General features: G+C 46.1%; 1 protein-coding gene across 17 annotated transcripts in view; it reads right to left on the reverse strand.

The window, feature by feature from the left end:
* The window catches only part of LOC127068422 (CUGBP Elav-like family member 4), a 520,701-nt gene that overhangs the window by 68,988 nt on the left and 432,566 nt on the right, over window positions 1–19,147 (reverse strand). For 15 of the 17 annotated variants that reach the window (XM_051004620.1, XM_051004613.1, XM_051004618.1 and 12 more), the window contains one exon: window positions 1,714–1,762. In XM_051004620.1, coding sequence (XP_050860577.1) covers window positions 1,714–1,762 — 49 coding nt within the window. Of the gene's footprint in view, window positions 1–1,713; window positions 1,763–9,245; window positions 9,942–19,147 lie in introns of those variants that run through there. The other 2 variants (XM_051004615.1, XM_051004623.1) reach the window with 2 other exon arrangements.

The following is a 19,147-nucleotide window of genomic DNA, read 5'->3' on the forward strand; positions in this document are numbered from 1 at the left end:
GGCGACCGGAGATTACAATGGCATCTCCTCCAGATTAGCATATGAATTATGATCCCCCTGCGCACTTTCCCTCCTTCTCGGCTTCTCTTCTTCCTTCTATTGCTCCTCCATCTCCTTTCCGTGGAACGTTTGATGCACACGGATTCTTACTCGAAAGCATTACAGTCGATAAAAAAGGCTGAGTCTTCTTTATTCACTTGCAATTCGTTCTGGTCTATAAAAATTTCAAGTGGTCGATGGAAACATCTTGAAAATGTTTCATTCCTGTTCTATGAAATTGGTATTATATCAAGTCCAATAAGGCTTACTCCAATTCGTTGTAGCGGTGTAATTTGAATTTATCGCATTTTTAACTTCAACGATGAGACATCGCCGCCCGTGGAAGCTTTCAAAACGTAAGAGGAGTTCGTTGAATCATCGGGCTTCTCATGCGGGCTCGTAGCGGGAGACACTAAACTAAGTTCCAAGTTCAAACGTTTCAAAATTATCTCCGACGTTCGTATATCTTTATAAGGTTGTTTCGTTCGCCACGTCTCCGTACGTGGGTAATAATGATACGATGGGAGACCGAACGTTGGACCGATCGATTTCACTTCTCCTGAGAAGAAACGCGAGAGCGCTGGGGAAAGGGCTATGCAATTTCGAAAGTCACTGAGGGAGGATGTCGCCGTTGTTATTGAATTCGATGGTGTCGATAAAATCGATGCGTTCTAAAAATGTGACGATGTCTCTGGAGGATCGCCGTAATAATGGATGTACGGCGACAAATGTTTGCGTTATATGCAGAGCGCGTTTTTCACAATATTTACGTACCGTCAACAGATTTTTAACCGCGTATCCTACGGTCCGGTGCTGTTTGCGTCCTAGGGAATGGATATGTGTTACGTCATTCGTATATCTCGTAGATCCCAAGAGAATTTTCGAGCGATTCGTTTACGCTAGGTGGTCGTAGATTACATACGAATTGCCGAATTGTCCACATATTCGTTATTAACTTTGCCTCGCGTTCGCATAAAGCGCAAGAGAGAACGACGTGTTCTCTCGCATCGTATCGGATGACAGCCGAATGTTGTCGACGTTTTCAAATCTCTACGGAGTGACGCGTCTCTCGTTAACGGCACGTGATATTATATAACTTGGCTTCTTTCAAAATTCCTTTCGCAACGTTTCTAAAACCGAGGTGGTTGCGTCGTGAACAAACACAGCGAGTAGGTCTCATTTACCGAAACTCCAAGCACGACCCGGGGTAGCCCGCTAAAAGCTACCGGGAATTCAATCAGCTTTTACGCAGAAAGCCAAACACATCTGGCTGAGTGCCAGAGATAGGAGAAAATTTGGAGCAATGGTCGACCGAGAGACGACGACGAGAACGGAAGAAGGACCGATCCTGAATTGGGAGAAAATTCTATAAAAAGAAAAAAAGAGGAAAGAAGAAAAAAGAAAAAGAAAAAGATCCCTTACGCAAAAAGTCTTAAAGGGCGTTTTATTCTTATTCCGAAAAACGAAAAATATAGATCGCTGAAGCGGATCCAAACCCAGGGTCGTCCTTAGATTTCCCGAATAATAAGTTGAAAGGATCGATCTTGCTCTAAGCCAGAACGCATAATAGTAAAGATAAGCTAAAGTACCTGCTTTAATATTTTTACCTTATTATAAATAAGGATTTATGACAATACGATAATTGTATCCGATAGATAAATCGATCGTTCTCACCTCCGCGGTTTTCACTGTCCGCCGGCTTCACTTGAATAGGACGGTTCATCTGAAACAGAAAGAGTTCAAGTACCGATCAGTCACGGTCAGAAGAGTGCGCGATCTATTCGTTTCTTAATAAAAATTCATAAATGATGAAAAAATCTTGTCTATATTGGTTACGATCGATAATCCCTTCTTTTTTGAAAAAGAAAAAGTTGTACGAAAAAGAGCGACGTCGCGGAAAAGAAAAATGGAAGAAAGTATAAGACGAGATCGTACTTCTAGCGGCAAGGAGAAAAGAACGAATTGCTCCAGAAAGCGTGCAGCAAGCGGAAGTGTCGTTATTTGTTCGGTACGAAGTGTCCAGTGGGTGTACATTCGTCCTTCGTCACTTTGCTCTCGCTCAAACACCATCGGAGATGGTGAGAGGTACCTCTGTCGTTGACAGGTCCAACTGTCAGGGAATAAGGGTGGTAAAGACGCTGCCGCCGTTGCCGCCGCCGAAGACGACGACGACGACGACGACGACGCCGACGACACCGACGACGAAGGATAAGGAGCGAGATCCTTATAGGTAGACGGTGTAAAAGGGGAAAATGTCGGGATCGAAGACAGAAATAGGAGTGAGAGGGAAGAGGGATATATATATATGTACACATAGAGAGAGAGAGACGAGGACGGTCGGACCGTGGTGGTCCTTTCGTAGCATTCTGCTCAAATCTTTTGGACCGCAGCGGAGATGGCTTGGACTCCCAGAACAAATAACATTGTTTATTTGTCGGACCACGCCGCCGCAGCACGCTCTACTTCTCTCCTCGAGGGATCCAGATGCATGATTCATGACGCAAGGGACAGAGCACCGTAACTTCGATCCTTCGAGAGATCCCTCGCTCCTCGTGTGTTTCTCGTTTTTCACCCTAGCGCACTAACGTCCCCGTTACCGAGGACGCTCCTTCCAATAAGGCGTTATCCTGCCACTCCGCTTGGAAGTGCTTTCCCCGACCAATTTTCCTTCCGACGGAGCGCTAGCGCACGCACGAACGGAAGGGACTAGTCCGTCTTTACCGCCGACACGATTTCTCTAATCAATTTCGATAGAGAATTTGAAACTGCTAACTCGATCTCGATTCGTTCTTTATCTCTTTACAAACGAATACGTCCATAAGGGTGCAATGTTTCGGTATACAACGGACGAACGTAATGCAATGGCATCCATCCGAGTCGTAGGATTCCGGAAAGAGATTAGGACCGCTTAAGGAACGATGAATCTTAGAAGTGGGAGCACGAAATCTGGTCTTTAACATGGACATGACACGCTCGGGATCCCTTCGAATGCCACGACCATCTGTCTTCTGACTCGCTACTTTTTTTCATTATACGGTATTTCCCATAAGAATTGCCGGGGGAGAAGGCAAAAAGAAAGATAGAGAACGAACGTGCGGTAGATGGGAACGTGCGAGGCAGCCCCAAAAGTTTTTCTTCCTACGCGCACGCCAGATACCAAGGGGAATTGGTCGCATTGCAGGGGTCAGTGCCATGACCACGTGGATCTCGTACACGCTATATACTTTTCACGAGTGGGACAGGAAAAAAAAATGAGCGAGAGAGCGGGAAGAGTCGCGCAGAGTTATCGGGTTTTGCCGAGTTTTCCAACGGATCGATGGTAAATAAATTATTTCTTCTAATAGTTGCTTCAGTACGAAGTGAAAGTTTATCGGTAAGAGAGCAAGGAAGCTGAGAGAGAAAGAGAGATAGGACGAGTCATCTTACAAGCACTGCTCGCTCGTTGGACGTCGTGCGTTGCTGCCTCGTGCGTTGTCGGGTGTGCCGATAGCGGTACTAGCGAGCTTAGCGACATTCGCTCGCCTCCTCGGAGTAACTTTAACGCCGAACGCATCGCATAAATGTCACTTACGATTCGACCGAGTCCTTCCGTGCCAGTCGAGAACCATCGACTGGATAGCTACTTTCGTTGTCCATTGCCGTGCTCGTCCTTAACACCAATAACGAAGACAAATGGCTATCGATTAATGATCTCGCTAGGAAACTCGGTTCCCGTTCGAATAAACAATGAATCAAACGTAAGCGTAGAAGATAATTATTCGAACGTTGAGTATTAATGGACGGCATGTATTTCAACAAAAGCGACTACCTCTTATTAATAGGTAAGGCTCTTTCATAACGACATGGTGGAGCAGCTCGCTCCGCGCCTTTATTTAATGATCGCGTTACGATCGAGCGTCGACCCTTTGGCAATTCGTGTCATCAGGCATGTGCACTTAGAAAATCGATTCCCTTGAGAGGCACCACTCAAGATAGATGCTAATAAGTAAATGTGTTTGCCGAGACCCGAGCGCGCATCACGGGTAATTAATTAAGCTCGATTATCTATGTACACTGCGGGGAAAGCGAGCGTTGCCTTCTCTAGATAGATGTAGAACGATATCCCTGAAAGGAAGAATCACGAGGAACTGCAATTTTGATCGTCCCAATTTCGTATTCGTCTATTTGACACTCCCCTTCGATCTCGACTTCCTTCGTCGGAAATAAAACAGATATATACGCGAATAAATAGGAAATAAATAGGAAATAAATAGTCAAAGGGATAGCGGATAAAATCTTCGTGTATTCAAGCGGTCTGAGAGAGAAACCCCAAGGACCCGTTACTACGAGCCCATGAGAGAATTTGCAGCCGGAACGTGGAAAGTTCGTGGAACGTATCCTACGACGATATATCCCACCAAGTCCCCTTGCTTTTTTCTCTTTTTCCTTTTTTCTTTTTTCTTTTTTCTTTTTTCAACGAGCAAACGCACGAGTCTTAGGAAAGCCACGTAAAATCCAGATATCGAATGGGTGGAGGCTGATAAGCGGCGAATTGAATGGTGAATACCGTTTCGGAAATTGAATAAGCTATCGTGGCTGTGCCGAAGCGCCAAGTGGAAACCCGGTATTTGACCTGGCTGCGTGCAATCAATGTACTGATTGGAGATAAGGGCTCGCCCTGCGGACTCCCTCTGGCATCCTCTACGGCATGATTTATATAGGTATGGCCTTCGCCGGCGATGTATTCATTACTTGATTACCCTTCAGCGAGTTAATTTCGATCATGGCCACGTAACGAGTCGGATGACTTCATCTCTTCCATTACGATCTTTTTACCTTCCCGCCTGATACGATCGAATAGGAAAACAGAATTGCCTGTATTTTCCATCGGCTCTCTTTCTCTCGCGTTCCGATCAATACCGTCAATCGAAGTCCCTACCGAAACCATAATTTTAAATATACGCGTGGCACGTATGTGCATATACACACACGCGCGCGCGCGCGCACGCATCCGCGTGTGTACGCGTAGATTAAGGAAAATTAATGATTACGGCTTGGTAAAAAAATCATTTTAAAAATGATTCGCGTGCTAGAAACGTGACGAGTATAAATTGGTACGTCAGAGAAGTAGAAAAATTTCGCATTTCTCATTAACATCGATCACCCAATACGGCGACCCGAATAGCGACGTTGATCGTTTATTAGCGATCATTTAGGCGAGAAGAGGATTAGCGAATTAAACTAGACTCCAAACAACTATCTATTTTCCCTTTATCGATTGTGTGCGTGGAGACACAGACTTGTACCGTGTCGAGCGCATCGAACATTCGGGCCTGTTTGATAGGACGCATATTAACCGCAGGAGCGATCGCTTCGAAAGTTCGGATTCGGTGATCGTTTAACGACGTTTCCGCGTTATACCGGACTGATTCGCTCGCAGTTTCGAGCGGGAGACATGGAGTACCGAGGAGACGAGAAATAGAAGCAGCGGCCCAGCCGTCTGCAGGTGCGCACTCGACTCGAGTTAACTTTGATGATTCTCCACGTACACGGTAACCGTTGGGAAACTGTATATCCCACGAAATCTGCATCCGCGGTCGCTCCGGTAATACAGCTAATTTGTCGAATGTTCCAAAGCAAATGCACTTCTCCTTCGTACGCTTCTCGCGTTGGGTGCCTTACCGAGTGTGTGCCAGGACCGAGAGTAAAAGAGACGTATGCCGCTGGGAAACAGGAGGAAAGGAGAAGGATGAGATGCTTCCTAGTATATTAGATCTAAGTGGATTCCAGCCGAGTTAATTGGCGAATTAATTGAAACTGAAAATTAATTTAGAGCCAAGTATACAATTGATATTTTACGATCAGCAGAAAACAGTTTTATCCGCATCACGAGTTTCGAAGCTAAAAAGTTTTAACGCGAAATTAAGCCACTCATAACTTTCTCGCGCATGACGCGCTGCGTATATTATACGATATATTATGGACGTAAATTATATATTCGAGGTAGGTGAATCAAGACGAGGTAGGTAAACGTTTTGTCATACCGTGATATTGCTTTTACAAAATTGTTTCAGGTTTAAAAGATACGAGATATGTGAAACTTTCGATAAACGAGTAACACTCGTGGACGTAAAAGAAGTGGAGCATCGCGTTAACCCGTGGAACAGGATACGAGATCAAAGGCGAGAAGAATATATTTCAACGTTTCCAATTGCGATTTTTTTCGTCACGTTCCTTCGACACAAAGACATCCTGTCGCCTCTCGGATTTCTCTCCTCTCCCTCCCTCTCTCCCTCTCTTCTTTTTTTCAAATTCACCTCGCTAGTCGGTTGTGACGTTTTTCTCTAACACTCCGCAAATATTTGAGCGCCGACTATACTCTTCCCAAAGAGCATTTGAGTTGAGTGAGCTTTTGCACCCTCGCAGAGCCAATCGGCGTTTACCGATTGTAATCTAAGCCAATGCCTCGCTGCGCACTAAATGTCAAATGTTATCCGGCTCTTTCTCTTTCTCTCTGTTTCGAGTTCGTGCTGCTTCGGTGCTCGCTTTCACATATCCATGTACAGACCTCGCGGAAAATCGGTTCGGGCCGAAGCGATTGTCGCGACGATTTACAAAGTTCTTTCACGCGGTTTTTTCATCGCGTACTCGTATCCACGTTCGACTTTTCGACGCTTAATTATTGCATATTAATGATTAGGCGAACGACGACGGCTTTTCTAAGCGCGATTACACGTTACGCTCGATTACGAATCGATGGATGGAACAGGTTATCTGTTCGCTCAACGATCAAAATTAGATAAGAAGTACGAGGAGAGGACGAAAGGTTATAACGCGTCCGACGAAAGATAGAATTTCCGCGTTCGTAAAAGTCGAGGGTATCCGTAAGGTACCGTACACGTCCCCGCTTAGCTTTCTTTGTTTCCGCGAATAAGATGCTTTTCCCGGTTTCTACTCGCTCCGATTCTCCCCATTCCCACCAACCTCGTACTATCGTTCCCCTTTATCAATTTGACGATACAATCGCACTTTTAACAACGTCCAGTCGAATTCGCGAAGGTCCCATTTAAATCTGCTCTCGGCGATATTTAAATTCGTGATGGTCATTAACATGCACGGGGGTTTGGGTCGATAAAGTGGGCGCGTCCACGTTATGTCGTTGGATCTGTCGTTGGGTAGGGGACTTTCTACAATGAGCAAAGCAGACTATATATACGCGCACATATGTACATATACATGTATATATATATGTATATATGTATATATCTCATTCATCTCCGACGAAACACCCGAAAGTTCTGCGACTTCTTCGAGGGCCGAGGGGAGCCGCACGTTCCCGCTAAATAAATTCTTGTTACGCAATCCGGACGGACAACTTTCGTAAAATAGTGCGAGTTCGTTGATTAAAAGTTTCATCGAGGAGACCGATCGATCTGAGAAAAATTCTCGACGAGCCGAGATCGTCGAAGGGATCTCTAGAATTCGGTTCCGTTGGTTCGCATACCCAGATGGGACGATACAAAAGGAAAGGGATAGATAACGGGCATAAGATTTGAGATTGATGAACAGTTGGGAAGCGATGTGGCCATGTGGCGTCGGCGATGGCGGCGATGGAGCGCATTTACTACGACGCTATGCGTCGGCACATTCACGTGTGCTGCTGAATTAATTGATGCACGACTCTGCATCAGCAGCATCCTCGTCGTCTCGTGAGAACGTGTCATGTGTACCGGTGGGACTACCATCGGCGTTTCTCTTCCTCTTCCTCCGCCTCCAACGTCCGACGTTTCCGATACAAACACTCGCGCGTATGTGCCCGTATAATATACGACGACGGACAGTGCTGGCGCCGAAGGAACCGACGCGAATCGACAGGGCGAGGGATAAATGGACGTCGTGCCTGAAATATCAGCGTCGGAAGACCGCCCGTGTTAACCGAATTGCCAACCCAAACCCAAACCCAAGCCGAAGCTACGAAGTCGATCCTCCGAACGTGACTATTCTTTTTTGCTTTTCGGCGAAATAATGGACCGTTTATAAGTCGTGCGATCGTTATCGATGTTGCTTCGAGCGGAAGAGCGAAGGAATAATACTCGTACGACGATACGCTTTGACACGTACCGATCGAGTTCCGAGCGTGGTATCGCGAGCGACGACCGAACGTCTATTCCTTCTTTTCCCTCTCCCGACGAAGAGAATCTAAGTAGTAGTCGCGGTAGTTACCGTAGTAGCACGTTGAAACGTTAGGCGAATACAAACGTGTACAACGAGTCGGATATGCGCGTCCGATCCTAAATCTTAAAAAGTAGGTGAGTAGGAGAAGCCATTAAGGCGAGGATATACGATGGACGAGCACGGAACGCACAAAAGTAATTTTTAAAATAATCCATACGACGGATCAAAGTGCTTTCGAGCGAAGCCAAGCACTTGGCTGCGTTAGAGCAGCTGCTTTTCTTCCTCCTAAACGACGCGTGTCCACGGGGTAACGCTTAATGCAGCGAGGCGTGTACGTCGTGCGTGCGCGCGTTTGCATGTGAGTCTCTCCCCCCATGCTGTCTCCTCTCTTTTTCGCCTAACGCACGTACGTGCGTATGTGCCGCGCGACGGGGAATCGGGAAACGTTATTGTAAGCGTTACGCGCAAAGGCTGGTCAGAGAAACAACATATGGCAGTAGTGTAACGTAACGTTTGCTCGAGCGAGCGCCGAGTTGCCAGAAATAGTCGGGCGTAAACACAAACGGAGAGGATACTTTACGAGGCGGACGCGCGGAAGGGCCCTCCTCCGGCGCCTCCTCGATAAGATCATCCGTGCTCGAGCGGAGATCGAACACGGATCGTAAAGCCACCGAGATCGCGTGCGTTTTCGCGTGCTCCCACCGGGCGCGACCCAACGCTCGCTGTCGCCAACGATCCTCTCTTTCTTTCCGAAACGCTCCATGCGCCGCCTTTCCCCGGGTCCCGTTCGAGCGAGAGCACGACGACCGGCCGACACGACCCAACAAATTTTACGAAGGAAAGTACAATCGATATTTTTTCCGATATTCGAGAGCATATTTATCGGTCCGATAGGAGCGTAAAGCGACGTAACTCTTTCGTCCACGTGCAAAAAAGCGATAGTCGCTTTAATCCGGAGCCGCGTTCGTTGCGGGAGAAGAACGCGAGAAGAGGAAAGCGGGAGTACGAGAGTACGGAGGAGACGTCCTACGGAGAATTTGCCAAACACTCACCATATGCATGTCGTTCCGACGCGACGATACCACTTCCAAAATGTGAACCATTGGTGCCAGTTTTGAAAGGAAAAGGATAGCAGTACCGCCGACCGCGTGGCCGGCTCGAGAGAGTAGGGAGAGGGCGAACGAATTTCGCACGCTTCGAGGATGCGCGTAAAACGCACTGTATCACAATCTGACGCGGTCCGACGCGATCCGACGCGGTCCGGCGCTCCGATGCTCTGTCGGTCGACGAGATGAATTCACCAAAAAACGAAAAAAAAGAAAACGTAGGATTTCCCGACTTCACAGAAATATTGCACGGTGGTAGAAGAGTCGTAACACAATTTTTCATGGATAAACGCAAAAACTCTTCTTTCCTTCTTCCCTTTCTCGTCCTTCTCCTCCTGCTCCTCCTCCTCCTCCTCCTCCTCCTCCTTCTTCTTCTTCTTCCTCGCTTCTGTTTACCACCGCTAACGCTCCTGTTATCCCACAGGAACGACCTTCTCTCGGGAACGGTGCACACGGCGTTCGTAGGTGCGCGCGCGCGCTCGCGCGCTCGCTCACACCGAAAAGGGCGAAAGAAAGAAGGACGAACGAGAAGCGAGAGAAAGAGAGAGCGGGAGAACCGAGCGAGAGAGCAAAGAAGACGGAGGGGACAGAGCTATAGATAAAACCCCGAACGCAGCTCGTCCGCGACTGATTCCCCAGGCCTACACGCACCCTCTAGTTTTCTCCCTTTCATCCCCCACTACCCACCCTCCTCGCTGCTGCTGCTTCGTCCCCTCCCTCCTATCCCCCGTCCTTCCTCCTCGCGCGCGTCTCCCTCTTATCCCCTACGAGCGTCCCCCTCTTTGGATCTACGCACCCTTTGCGAGAAAACCCACGCACCCTTCGTTGCTGCGGACCCTCGCTCTCTCGCCTTTCCCTACCACCCCCCTCTTTCTCATTGCCTATCCTTCTCTACGGGACGCCGTCCATTTCTCTCTTCCTCTCCTGATATCGATGGAGAACACCCTAGCGTTCGGCCAATCAAAGGAACGCTAAACTTCTCCCTAGAACCTCGCCGTGCCTCGCGGTCCACGAAAAAGAATGGAGAAAAGAATATCCACGATGCGGGCAGGACTGTGGTGCTTCGAGCAAGTACAAAGGACAGTTTTTTCTTTTCTTTTCTTTTCTTTTCTTTTATTTTCCTTTATTTCCCCGATATAGTTTATCCATTTACATGGTGCATTGACTCGACCTATCGACGAAAGCCCCTGCCCTCCTCGGAGTAGCCGCGACATAAAAGAGGACGAAGGAGACGCAACGAGATCCGTTGGCACGGAAACGTACCTACTTCTTTCGCGATGCCGACCTCTTCGTCGCTTCGATCGCGGGAAGCGACAAGGGAGGTGTTTTGTTTATGACGAGGGTCTTGCGCGCGGCTTTGAACGTCCTCGCATCCTTCGAACACACGGGGATCTTCGATCGAAACCAGAGAGAGATGTGTGTATCCGAGCGAATCCGTGGCTTTTGGGGAAGATTTTTCGAAGAACGGAAAGAGATCTTAACGCGAAAGAAATTTATCCGGGAGGACGCGATTTCATCCGACCTTGAGGCTAATAATTTTTTTCACCACAGTACAAAGTTCTTACCTTCTTATCCTTACGGCGAAAACATTCGATCGTGACTGGACAAGGACTGATTCGAAATTCAAAGTAAAGTTTTAAGATAAACAGTGACCAACCGGTGCGCAACGCGTTTAATCCTTTGAGTGCTAAGCTTTTAGAGCTTCGGAACGCTACGAGGCTGACGCGTTCTTCCATTCTTTCTTTTGCTTTTATAGATTTGCCGAGCTTTTTCGTTAGGACTTTGTTTTGTTTAAAGAACGAAGAGGACACCACCGATCGAAATTTACGGAATTTAAATGCTCGAGAACGATTCTGTGTCCCGGGCAAAAGTCAAACGGCACACGGATCGGCACGATTTATTCAACATCTTGCTCGATCACGGGTCGTGCGCGCGATGGGTATAAACTTGGAAAGATCGAAAGGAGGAAAAGAATAAGGAAAAGGAAAAGTAATGGAAGAGGATAGAGGGAAGGAACGTACAAGGACCAGCACGGTTAACCTCTCGTCATCCTTCCTTGCTTTCGTTCGGGGATTTGTTGGTTCAAAAGGATCTCTCTCGTACGAACATTCGCAAAACTCTCCATCCGCTTTCCGCCATCCCGTGCTGCTCCCATTTTTTCCCTTCTCTTCCTTCTTCTCTTTCTCTTTCTCTCTGGCCATCCTCCGCAGTTCGCGTTTTTAAAGGGCGTACAAAAGCCACCGGAAATTGCTCCCGGCTCTTTCGACGTTACGCTCGATTCCATATCTGTCTATTTCTTCCTCCCTTGCAGCTTTACTCTTCTTTCCAGGATTCTCCCGAGCCACCCTCGAAGCTACCTTTGCCCTCTCGACGATATCCCCGTTCCTCTTCTCCCTTTTGCCTACCAACGGTTCTTCTTCGTTATCGTCGATTTCACGAGTAGCTTCCTACGGAGGCGACAAGAGTTCCGATAATGGTGGATTTAGATGGAACGATTCGAGCCGCTGCACCGATTCCTGGCCTAAAAACCAAGAGATCGGTGAAGCCTGCTAAGGACGAGGAACGATCGTTTTCATTCCTGGGACTGGCTTTAACGAATCGCAGCTCGCAGCGGGATTCATTCTACGGGAGATTCGTTAAGTATCGATGGATGCGAGGGAACGGCACGGAGGGAGGGAAAGGGTGGGCCATTTTTTGAAATCGAACGAATTATGTCCCGAGCCATCGGCTCACAAGTCCGCCAGAAGAATACGGATTAAGCGTCCGCGTTGAAAAAGTGACGCGAATTCGCGCGATCTCTAGCCAGCGATCCGTCTTGCGTAACTCGTCGATTCGGAAGAGGAGGAGGATGAATAGAGAGCCCTCGAGAGGTCCGAGAGGAAATCGATACGAAAGCTGTCATGACGAAAAAAGGAAGGGGAAGAGAGGGAGGAAGGGGGAGAGAGAGAGAGAGAGAGCGACTCGGAATCGACGAGTCCAGGACGAGGAAAGTCAGAAACGTGTTTCGGTGTGCCCTTCGTTCACTAGGGCGAAGTATTTACTTAGCTATGAAGGGGTGAGAGCTGAGGGAGCCTCGAAAGGGGAAACGAAAGAGGGGGAGAGGGAGTGGGAGAGAGAGAGAGAGAGAGAGAGACAGAGATGTGACGGAGGACGACCGAGTGAAAGTTGCCTAAGGAAAACTCCAACGGTCGCGTTGCTGCTTTTTGATGACTTCGAGGGAACTTCGCCCCGGGACGATGAAGTCTGGAAAAGACTTTGAAAACTCGAACGCCGATATGGAAAGTGAGGAACCCGCCATGGCCCGTTATGGATCACGCGATCAATCTCTTCGCACGAGAATGGCGAAAAGTTAGAGGGCATTGCACGAACCTAAAGTAAAAGAGAGGAAAAAGGGATCTACTCTGTTTCGTCCAAGCAAACCTATCGAGTTCGAAATTTTCGACGACACGGCTTGTTGCTGAAGTGTTTTTAATGGGATTCTACGACTAGTTTGAAACGGACGTAATGTTGATTCACCGTCAGTCCGAGTACTCGAGAGTAGGATTAGTACTGAAAATCATCGTTCGTTATCTTTACTTTAGACTTTAAGAACTCGATCGGTTGGTCTTCCAACAACGGGCGACTTTTGTATCCATATCGTATGCAAGAAGGCGAGAAAAGAGACCGGCTGGAGAACCGAGATAAGGCCGAAAAGCGTCCTCGAGATAGAAGATGCGAATGGTTACGTCAGGGCACTGTCGGTCGGACGCTTGCATTGATACGACAGCTCGACGTGTCGTAAACGATCGCGTGCGATTATGTCACGCTGATGCAACTCGATGCCAGTCGATCGATTTCCCATAAATTACGTTGAATCCTCGACCAACAACAAGCAGCCATCCACTCGACCTCGCTCGAGTCCTTTCTCCGAACCGTACGAAGACGATTAAATCCTTTGCGCCTGCATCTTTCTTCAACCTCACCCATTATTTCTCTTTGTTTCAAACAACTCCGCAGTCGCAAAACGTCGGAATATTTATTTCGCTAGCGAAATCGATTTTTCAAAAGGAAACGCCGAAAGAAGATTATTTTATCTCAAGCTCATCTCTAGCTATCGTTCAAAAGAAAAAGATATTTCTCTCCAACGGAGGATTTCTTTTATTTACCTCTTCCTCGATAATGAATTTGCGGGGATTCGGTCGTCTTATCTACTCGGAAATTTGAAAGTTCCGTATGCGCACTCCTCTCTCTCTCTCTCTCTCTCTCCCTCTCTCTTCCTCTTTCTGAATATCGTATATTATGCATGCATAATGCGCATGAGAGTAAGATAAAAGTTACTTCGTAATGTAGAGATACAGGAAAGGGGGGGCAGGATAGTCTGTTTTTACTGCCGCCTAGGGTGATACAAAAATTATACGAGTTAAAACAGTGGTCTCCGAAACATATAGCGAAATCTGATCACGGAAGATATTATCGAAGATACGTATGTCAAAAGAGAGAAAGAGAAAGAGGTAGGGGGAGAGAGAGAGAGAGAGAGAGGGAAATGTTATTCATACACCGTATAAGCTGTAAAGGAGAAAGAGAGAGAAAAGCAGAACGTTCGAGGCGGATACGATGGTGGACGAAGAGCGGAACCCTCGACCCATGGCGGCCCCTTTTACCCGGTTTCCCGGTATCCAAGTCCGCGATTAGCGACCCTTCATAACTCGTTGCCCTTACCTACTTGCTTCATCGACCCTTCACTTTGTGACTCTTCAGCGCCCTCTACGCTCTCTCTCTCCTCTCTCTCTCTCTCTCTCTCTCTCTCGCTTATCCTCCTTGCTCGTTCTATCCATTTTACCTTCTCTACTTGGCTTCAATTTTTATCCGTCGTCTTTGCGAAACTTTTGCTTACCTCCTCTCGATCGCTGTACTCGTTTATCTTCTCGCTAAAACGACTCTTGACCTTTATCTTACAGCGTCGCTTCCAGTTTTCTACCGATTTCCTTTCGTTTTGTTTCTCCGCTTAATTTCGTTGCGTTAATTTACTCCGAGAGCATACTTTTCTCAATATCGCGAGAAAGTTTACCTCTGCTTCACATCCCTTTTCTTTATCCAACTATCTCAACAAGGGTGTATTGTAATACACGAACAAAATTTCTTCAACCTGGTATTCTTTAATTATATAATATTTCTGCGTCCTATTAATTAGTCAATTTCGATAAGATCTGACGTGATCTTATGGAAGCGCGAAAATGGTTGACTTTGTTCTTTTTTTTTCCGTCGAGCGATCTGTTCGAGAAAGGGAAAGAATAGTTATCGGACATAGGCGACTTTATTCAAAGGTGTATCGTAGCGTGGAAATCGGAAGGGGAAGTTTCGAGACCAGGTGCATGAAAAGTCGGACCGGTCGAGCAAAGTACAATGATCTCTATTTCACGATATACAAATGCGCGATATTAATATTATTCCGTTATCCGCATTCCGGCGAAAGATCAGATATAACATTACACGTTCAAATCTTCTTTGGGGAAATTTATTCGGGCACGAATAAATATATTTCGTTATAACCTCGAATAGCGCTAATTCTTACCAATTGATTTGTATATTTGATTTTTTTTCGAAAGCTTTTTGGATAACGAAAGTCATCATTGACGACGATTACAACTCATAGCACGAGCGTTTGTAATAGGATTTAGAGATGGAACGTTTACTAACAATTTACGGTAGAGTATGTTTTCGTATAATGGGAACTAATATGAGAGATAATTGTAACCCGATTTCCATATACGTTTCTATCGTCGACGATCGTTATATTTATAACCATCGGGAAAATAAATTTATGAGAGCTTGTAAAAGAGAGGTAAAACTTTAAGCACCTTACCATATTCGTCGAGTAGTTCCTCTTCGATGATACATCGAGGAATTACCTCAATTATAGAAAATTCGTAACTTCGTATTGTAACTATACGTAATTCGAGCTGAGCTGAAATGAAAACGAGCTTTCATGTTTATTTTTCTTTATTTACCAGCGTATACCTTCGAACGATTTGTATTTATTTAATGAAATATTCGTAATAATATTACAAGTTCGCTAAGAACATTAACTCCGCTCGAACGGCGACCTCTCGATTCGAACGCTGCCGGAATACTGATGCTCGTCGAGCGACGTTATTGTCGTGACCTTCTAAACGTTACGATACTTTCAATGAGATACGTAATTGGTTTGTCATCGAAGGTAAAAGTGAGACAAGACGGAGATTTCAAATGTCAACAATAGACGAAAAACACCTTTGAGAACGTTTTCTCGATCGGATTAGTTTATTTCGCGTTATATCAACAAAGCCTTTAATTCGTTTTATCGAAAAATTCATGGATTAACCATTCGCAGTTTCATTTCATTTATTGGAAATAAAAGTTTTCGAGTTACTTCAATTTTTCTTTGCACGATATGATAATACGCTGGTAACTCTGATATTTTACAATAATGTAAAGAGCGATGCCCATGAGAAAGACGTTTAATACGACCCAAGGGATATTTAAACGTTTCCATCCTTCTCTTTTCTTCCTTTCGCGAGAACATATACGTATAATATCGATCGAAGGTGGGATAAAGGTAACGTCACGCGATATCACTTTGTCCACACTCCTCGACACAGTTAAGAAAATTGTAGATAAAACAGAGGTACCCGTCAAATTAGAAGGCGTAGCCTGTGTTTACCACGTTCCGGAGTTTGCGATGAGCAATCGCAATTATCGATCGGAAAGTTTTAATGACGTCAAATAGCGCGAACGTAGCGCACGAGTGTCCGATCGTATAATGCGCTTTTCCCGACAATACCTTTTTACACCCCTCTTAACTCCTGCATCTAAGCAACCTTATTTTTACACCACCTTATTCAGGATTTAAAAAAAAAAAATAAACTACAGTCTATTTTTAGAAAGGGACTAACTCGATTGCAATATGATAACGCGTTTTTTCAAGCTTCTCTCTTTCATGCTACTACGATAAGCTACCCGCGAAAGAAAGATATTTTCTCTGAAATTAGTCTGAAAAATTCGGTTGCGACGAATTCTTTGAATCGTCTGGCTTGCCGATGAAATTATCGTTCTTCTCTATAATTCAAGGAAGGTGATGTCTGTTTCGCAAAATCATCCGGGCAAATAATGAGCTTCTCGCGTAGCAAAGAAGAACGCGTGTGCACGCGTGTATCGAGAGCGGACGGTGGAGGCTCTTGGCGTTAATTTGTCGTTACCCCATAGCCATTCGTTTGCCAGTGACAGCCGGACACGAAGGGGTGGCATTGTCGAGGTCGCGTGCCCGACGGACCGTGGTGAGAAGGTGTTCGTCAGTGCGTACTCGAATGCATGTGTATGCGTCGTTCTGTAAATGCGTTGGAAGGAAGAAGGGTTGGCGTTGTCGTTGAAGCGAGGCAACGGAGGAGATGCCTGTAGCGCTGTTAACCTCGAACGTTCCTACTAGGATCGCCGTATATGGAAGGTTGGCAAAGAAGTGGAAAGAGATAGAAAGAAAAATAAGGTAGAAAGGTTGCTCGCTGGCATCGCTGGTCAGTGTATCGTGTCGAAGAAAAGGAAGACGGAGAAGAAAAAAAAGCAGAGAATGGAAGGGATGAGGATAGAGGATAGAAGATAGAGGTGGAGGTTGATGGTGGTGGTACCGTCGATGTTGCCAGTGGTCGTCGTGCTACTACTGTACGCCTTGCGCCGTTCCCGCACTGAATTATTGAGATACCACCAGATCGATGTCACAAAAGGAAAGCGGCTGTGCGGCTTGAAATGACGGGCTTTCGCGTCACTCATACATTATGTACGCGGTCGGTTCTGCCCCTGCGTGTATATTCGTGGGCTAACACACAAAAAAGCGACAGAGAGAGAGAGGGAGAGAGAGAAAACTAGAGTTCTCCCTACGTCGTCGTCGTCGTCGTCGTCGTCGTCGTCGTCGTAGTCCTCGTCGTCGTCGTAGCGAATCGTCCGTCCGTCTGCTGTTTTCTTCTCTCGCGATTACGTCGCCGCTATCGCACCGTCGGCAAAAAAGAAAAAAAGATGAAGGGGGTGGAAGGAACAAGCCGAGGTCAGGTGTTCAAGACCTTTGTCCTTTTCATCCGTCTAGAGTTCGTACCAAGCGGACGAGCGGAAGTGGATGCACCACGTAAATTACGACTTCGAGGAAGGCTAAATGTCGCTTGAAAAATAATATAATATCCGTATCCTCCGTTCTCCCTTTTGAAAATAAACTCTATTATTAAATATTAAACGCTGCAAATTACAATGTCGTACAATTAAACGCTAATCGATGGTAACGCTTTCTTTCGAAAAAGACAAAAAGTCTTATTCCAAAGTCGATCGATTTACACGATCCCAGAAATCTCAGCAAAACGTTAAACGAGCGATTAGTCGAACGATTAGTCGAGCGTTTAACCGAATAGTAAGATCCATTAGGACGGAAAACGCGAGACTCGTGTTCATTCGTGCAGTCATAATGTCATCTTTTTTCTTTTTTTATTTCAAGTCCACGATCGTTGAATGCAAAAAGGAAAAGGGAGATATATCGGTACAACAACCGAGGTCAGGTGCAGTTTTTCTCGTTTTCTTTGTCACGCTAGAAGAAACAAGTGATAATTTGCCGTTGACGTATCCTCAATGTTCAGATACGTCAAGATGTGGCCGACAACGATTAGTAACGAGCAATGACGATTCTCGAACATGAAAAAAATAAGATCTACCCTTGAAATATAGACAGATACTTTTCCACGTCGAGAAAAACCCTGGTGTAATTTCCATAGAAACTTGTTGGATCGGAAATACAAGCAACGTGGGTGGGAATATTGACCGCGAGCTAGACTATAATACAGTCGTCATTGCAAAGGTTGCGTTCTCTTTATACTCCGTCCCTATGTTCGAAGGGCAACGACATTCAAATCCATAAGACAAGTGCCGTCACACTCATGGTCTGACTATTTACTACAAAGTTACTTGCTAGAAACACAAGCGACTATTCGCGAGATAAAGAAAAAATATATTCGATATTAATTTCATCGCGCATCTTATAGGATCGGCCTGCGAACGAGGAATTCCTTGTACGTGATACGTGCTTTCTCACGTTCGTACCCTTAATTCGAGGATGTTGGAATTAGGGCAGAACGGTTAGAGAGGGGTGCTTGTGTCTTGCCGCGTAGGTAGATGAAATATCTTACGGGCACTTACTTTATATAGGGACGAAGGAGAGAGCAAGATGATAGCTGTGGGAGTAGGCCTTGGGAAAGAGGCTGTCAGGATGGCATCGTCGTTGGCTCGAGGGTACGGAAGAGAGATAGCGGGAGAACGAGAGACAAAGAGAGAGAGAGAGAGAGAGAGAGAGAGAGAGGCGGAGGTAGATATCGAGGGCAACTGATATCGACTTGGAGGGACATATCTTCGGGTTCTGCAGCCAAAGAGAAAAGGGAGGGATACTATCTTATGTAATATTTACCCCTCTTGCCTCTGCTCGCGCCTTCGTTCATCCCTCTATTTTCTACTATCCCTGCCACCCTCCTTCGATTTTGCTCTTTCTCTCTATCCTTCTTTCCCTCTTTCTCTTTCGACTCTCTATTACGCACTATTTTTCTACTATCTTTTCTCATCGCTCGCACGCACGGTCTACGAGCTCGCATCGGTATCTAACGACCACTTGTTCGTGTTCCGATAAACCACGTTTATCATCGTGAAAATTATAATCGATCGCCAGAGTGTTGGTTCTTACAAAATCCACGGATTTAAGGCATACGTGTTATTAGACGAGAACCGAACGATCGAAAGAAAAGAAAGATTGAATTTTGCGGGTCGTACTTGGCTACTTGCTACTTAGCGTTAGAATAAACGCATTCTATTTT

Source organism: Vespula vulgaris, chromosome 13, assembly GCF_905475345.1.
Source record: "Vespula vulgaris chromosome 13, iyVesVulg1.1, whole genome shotgun sequence".
Classification (NCBI taxonomy): Eukaryota; Metazoa; Arthropoda; class Insecta; order Hymenoptera; family Vespidae; genus Vespula; species Vespula vulgaris.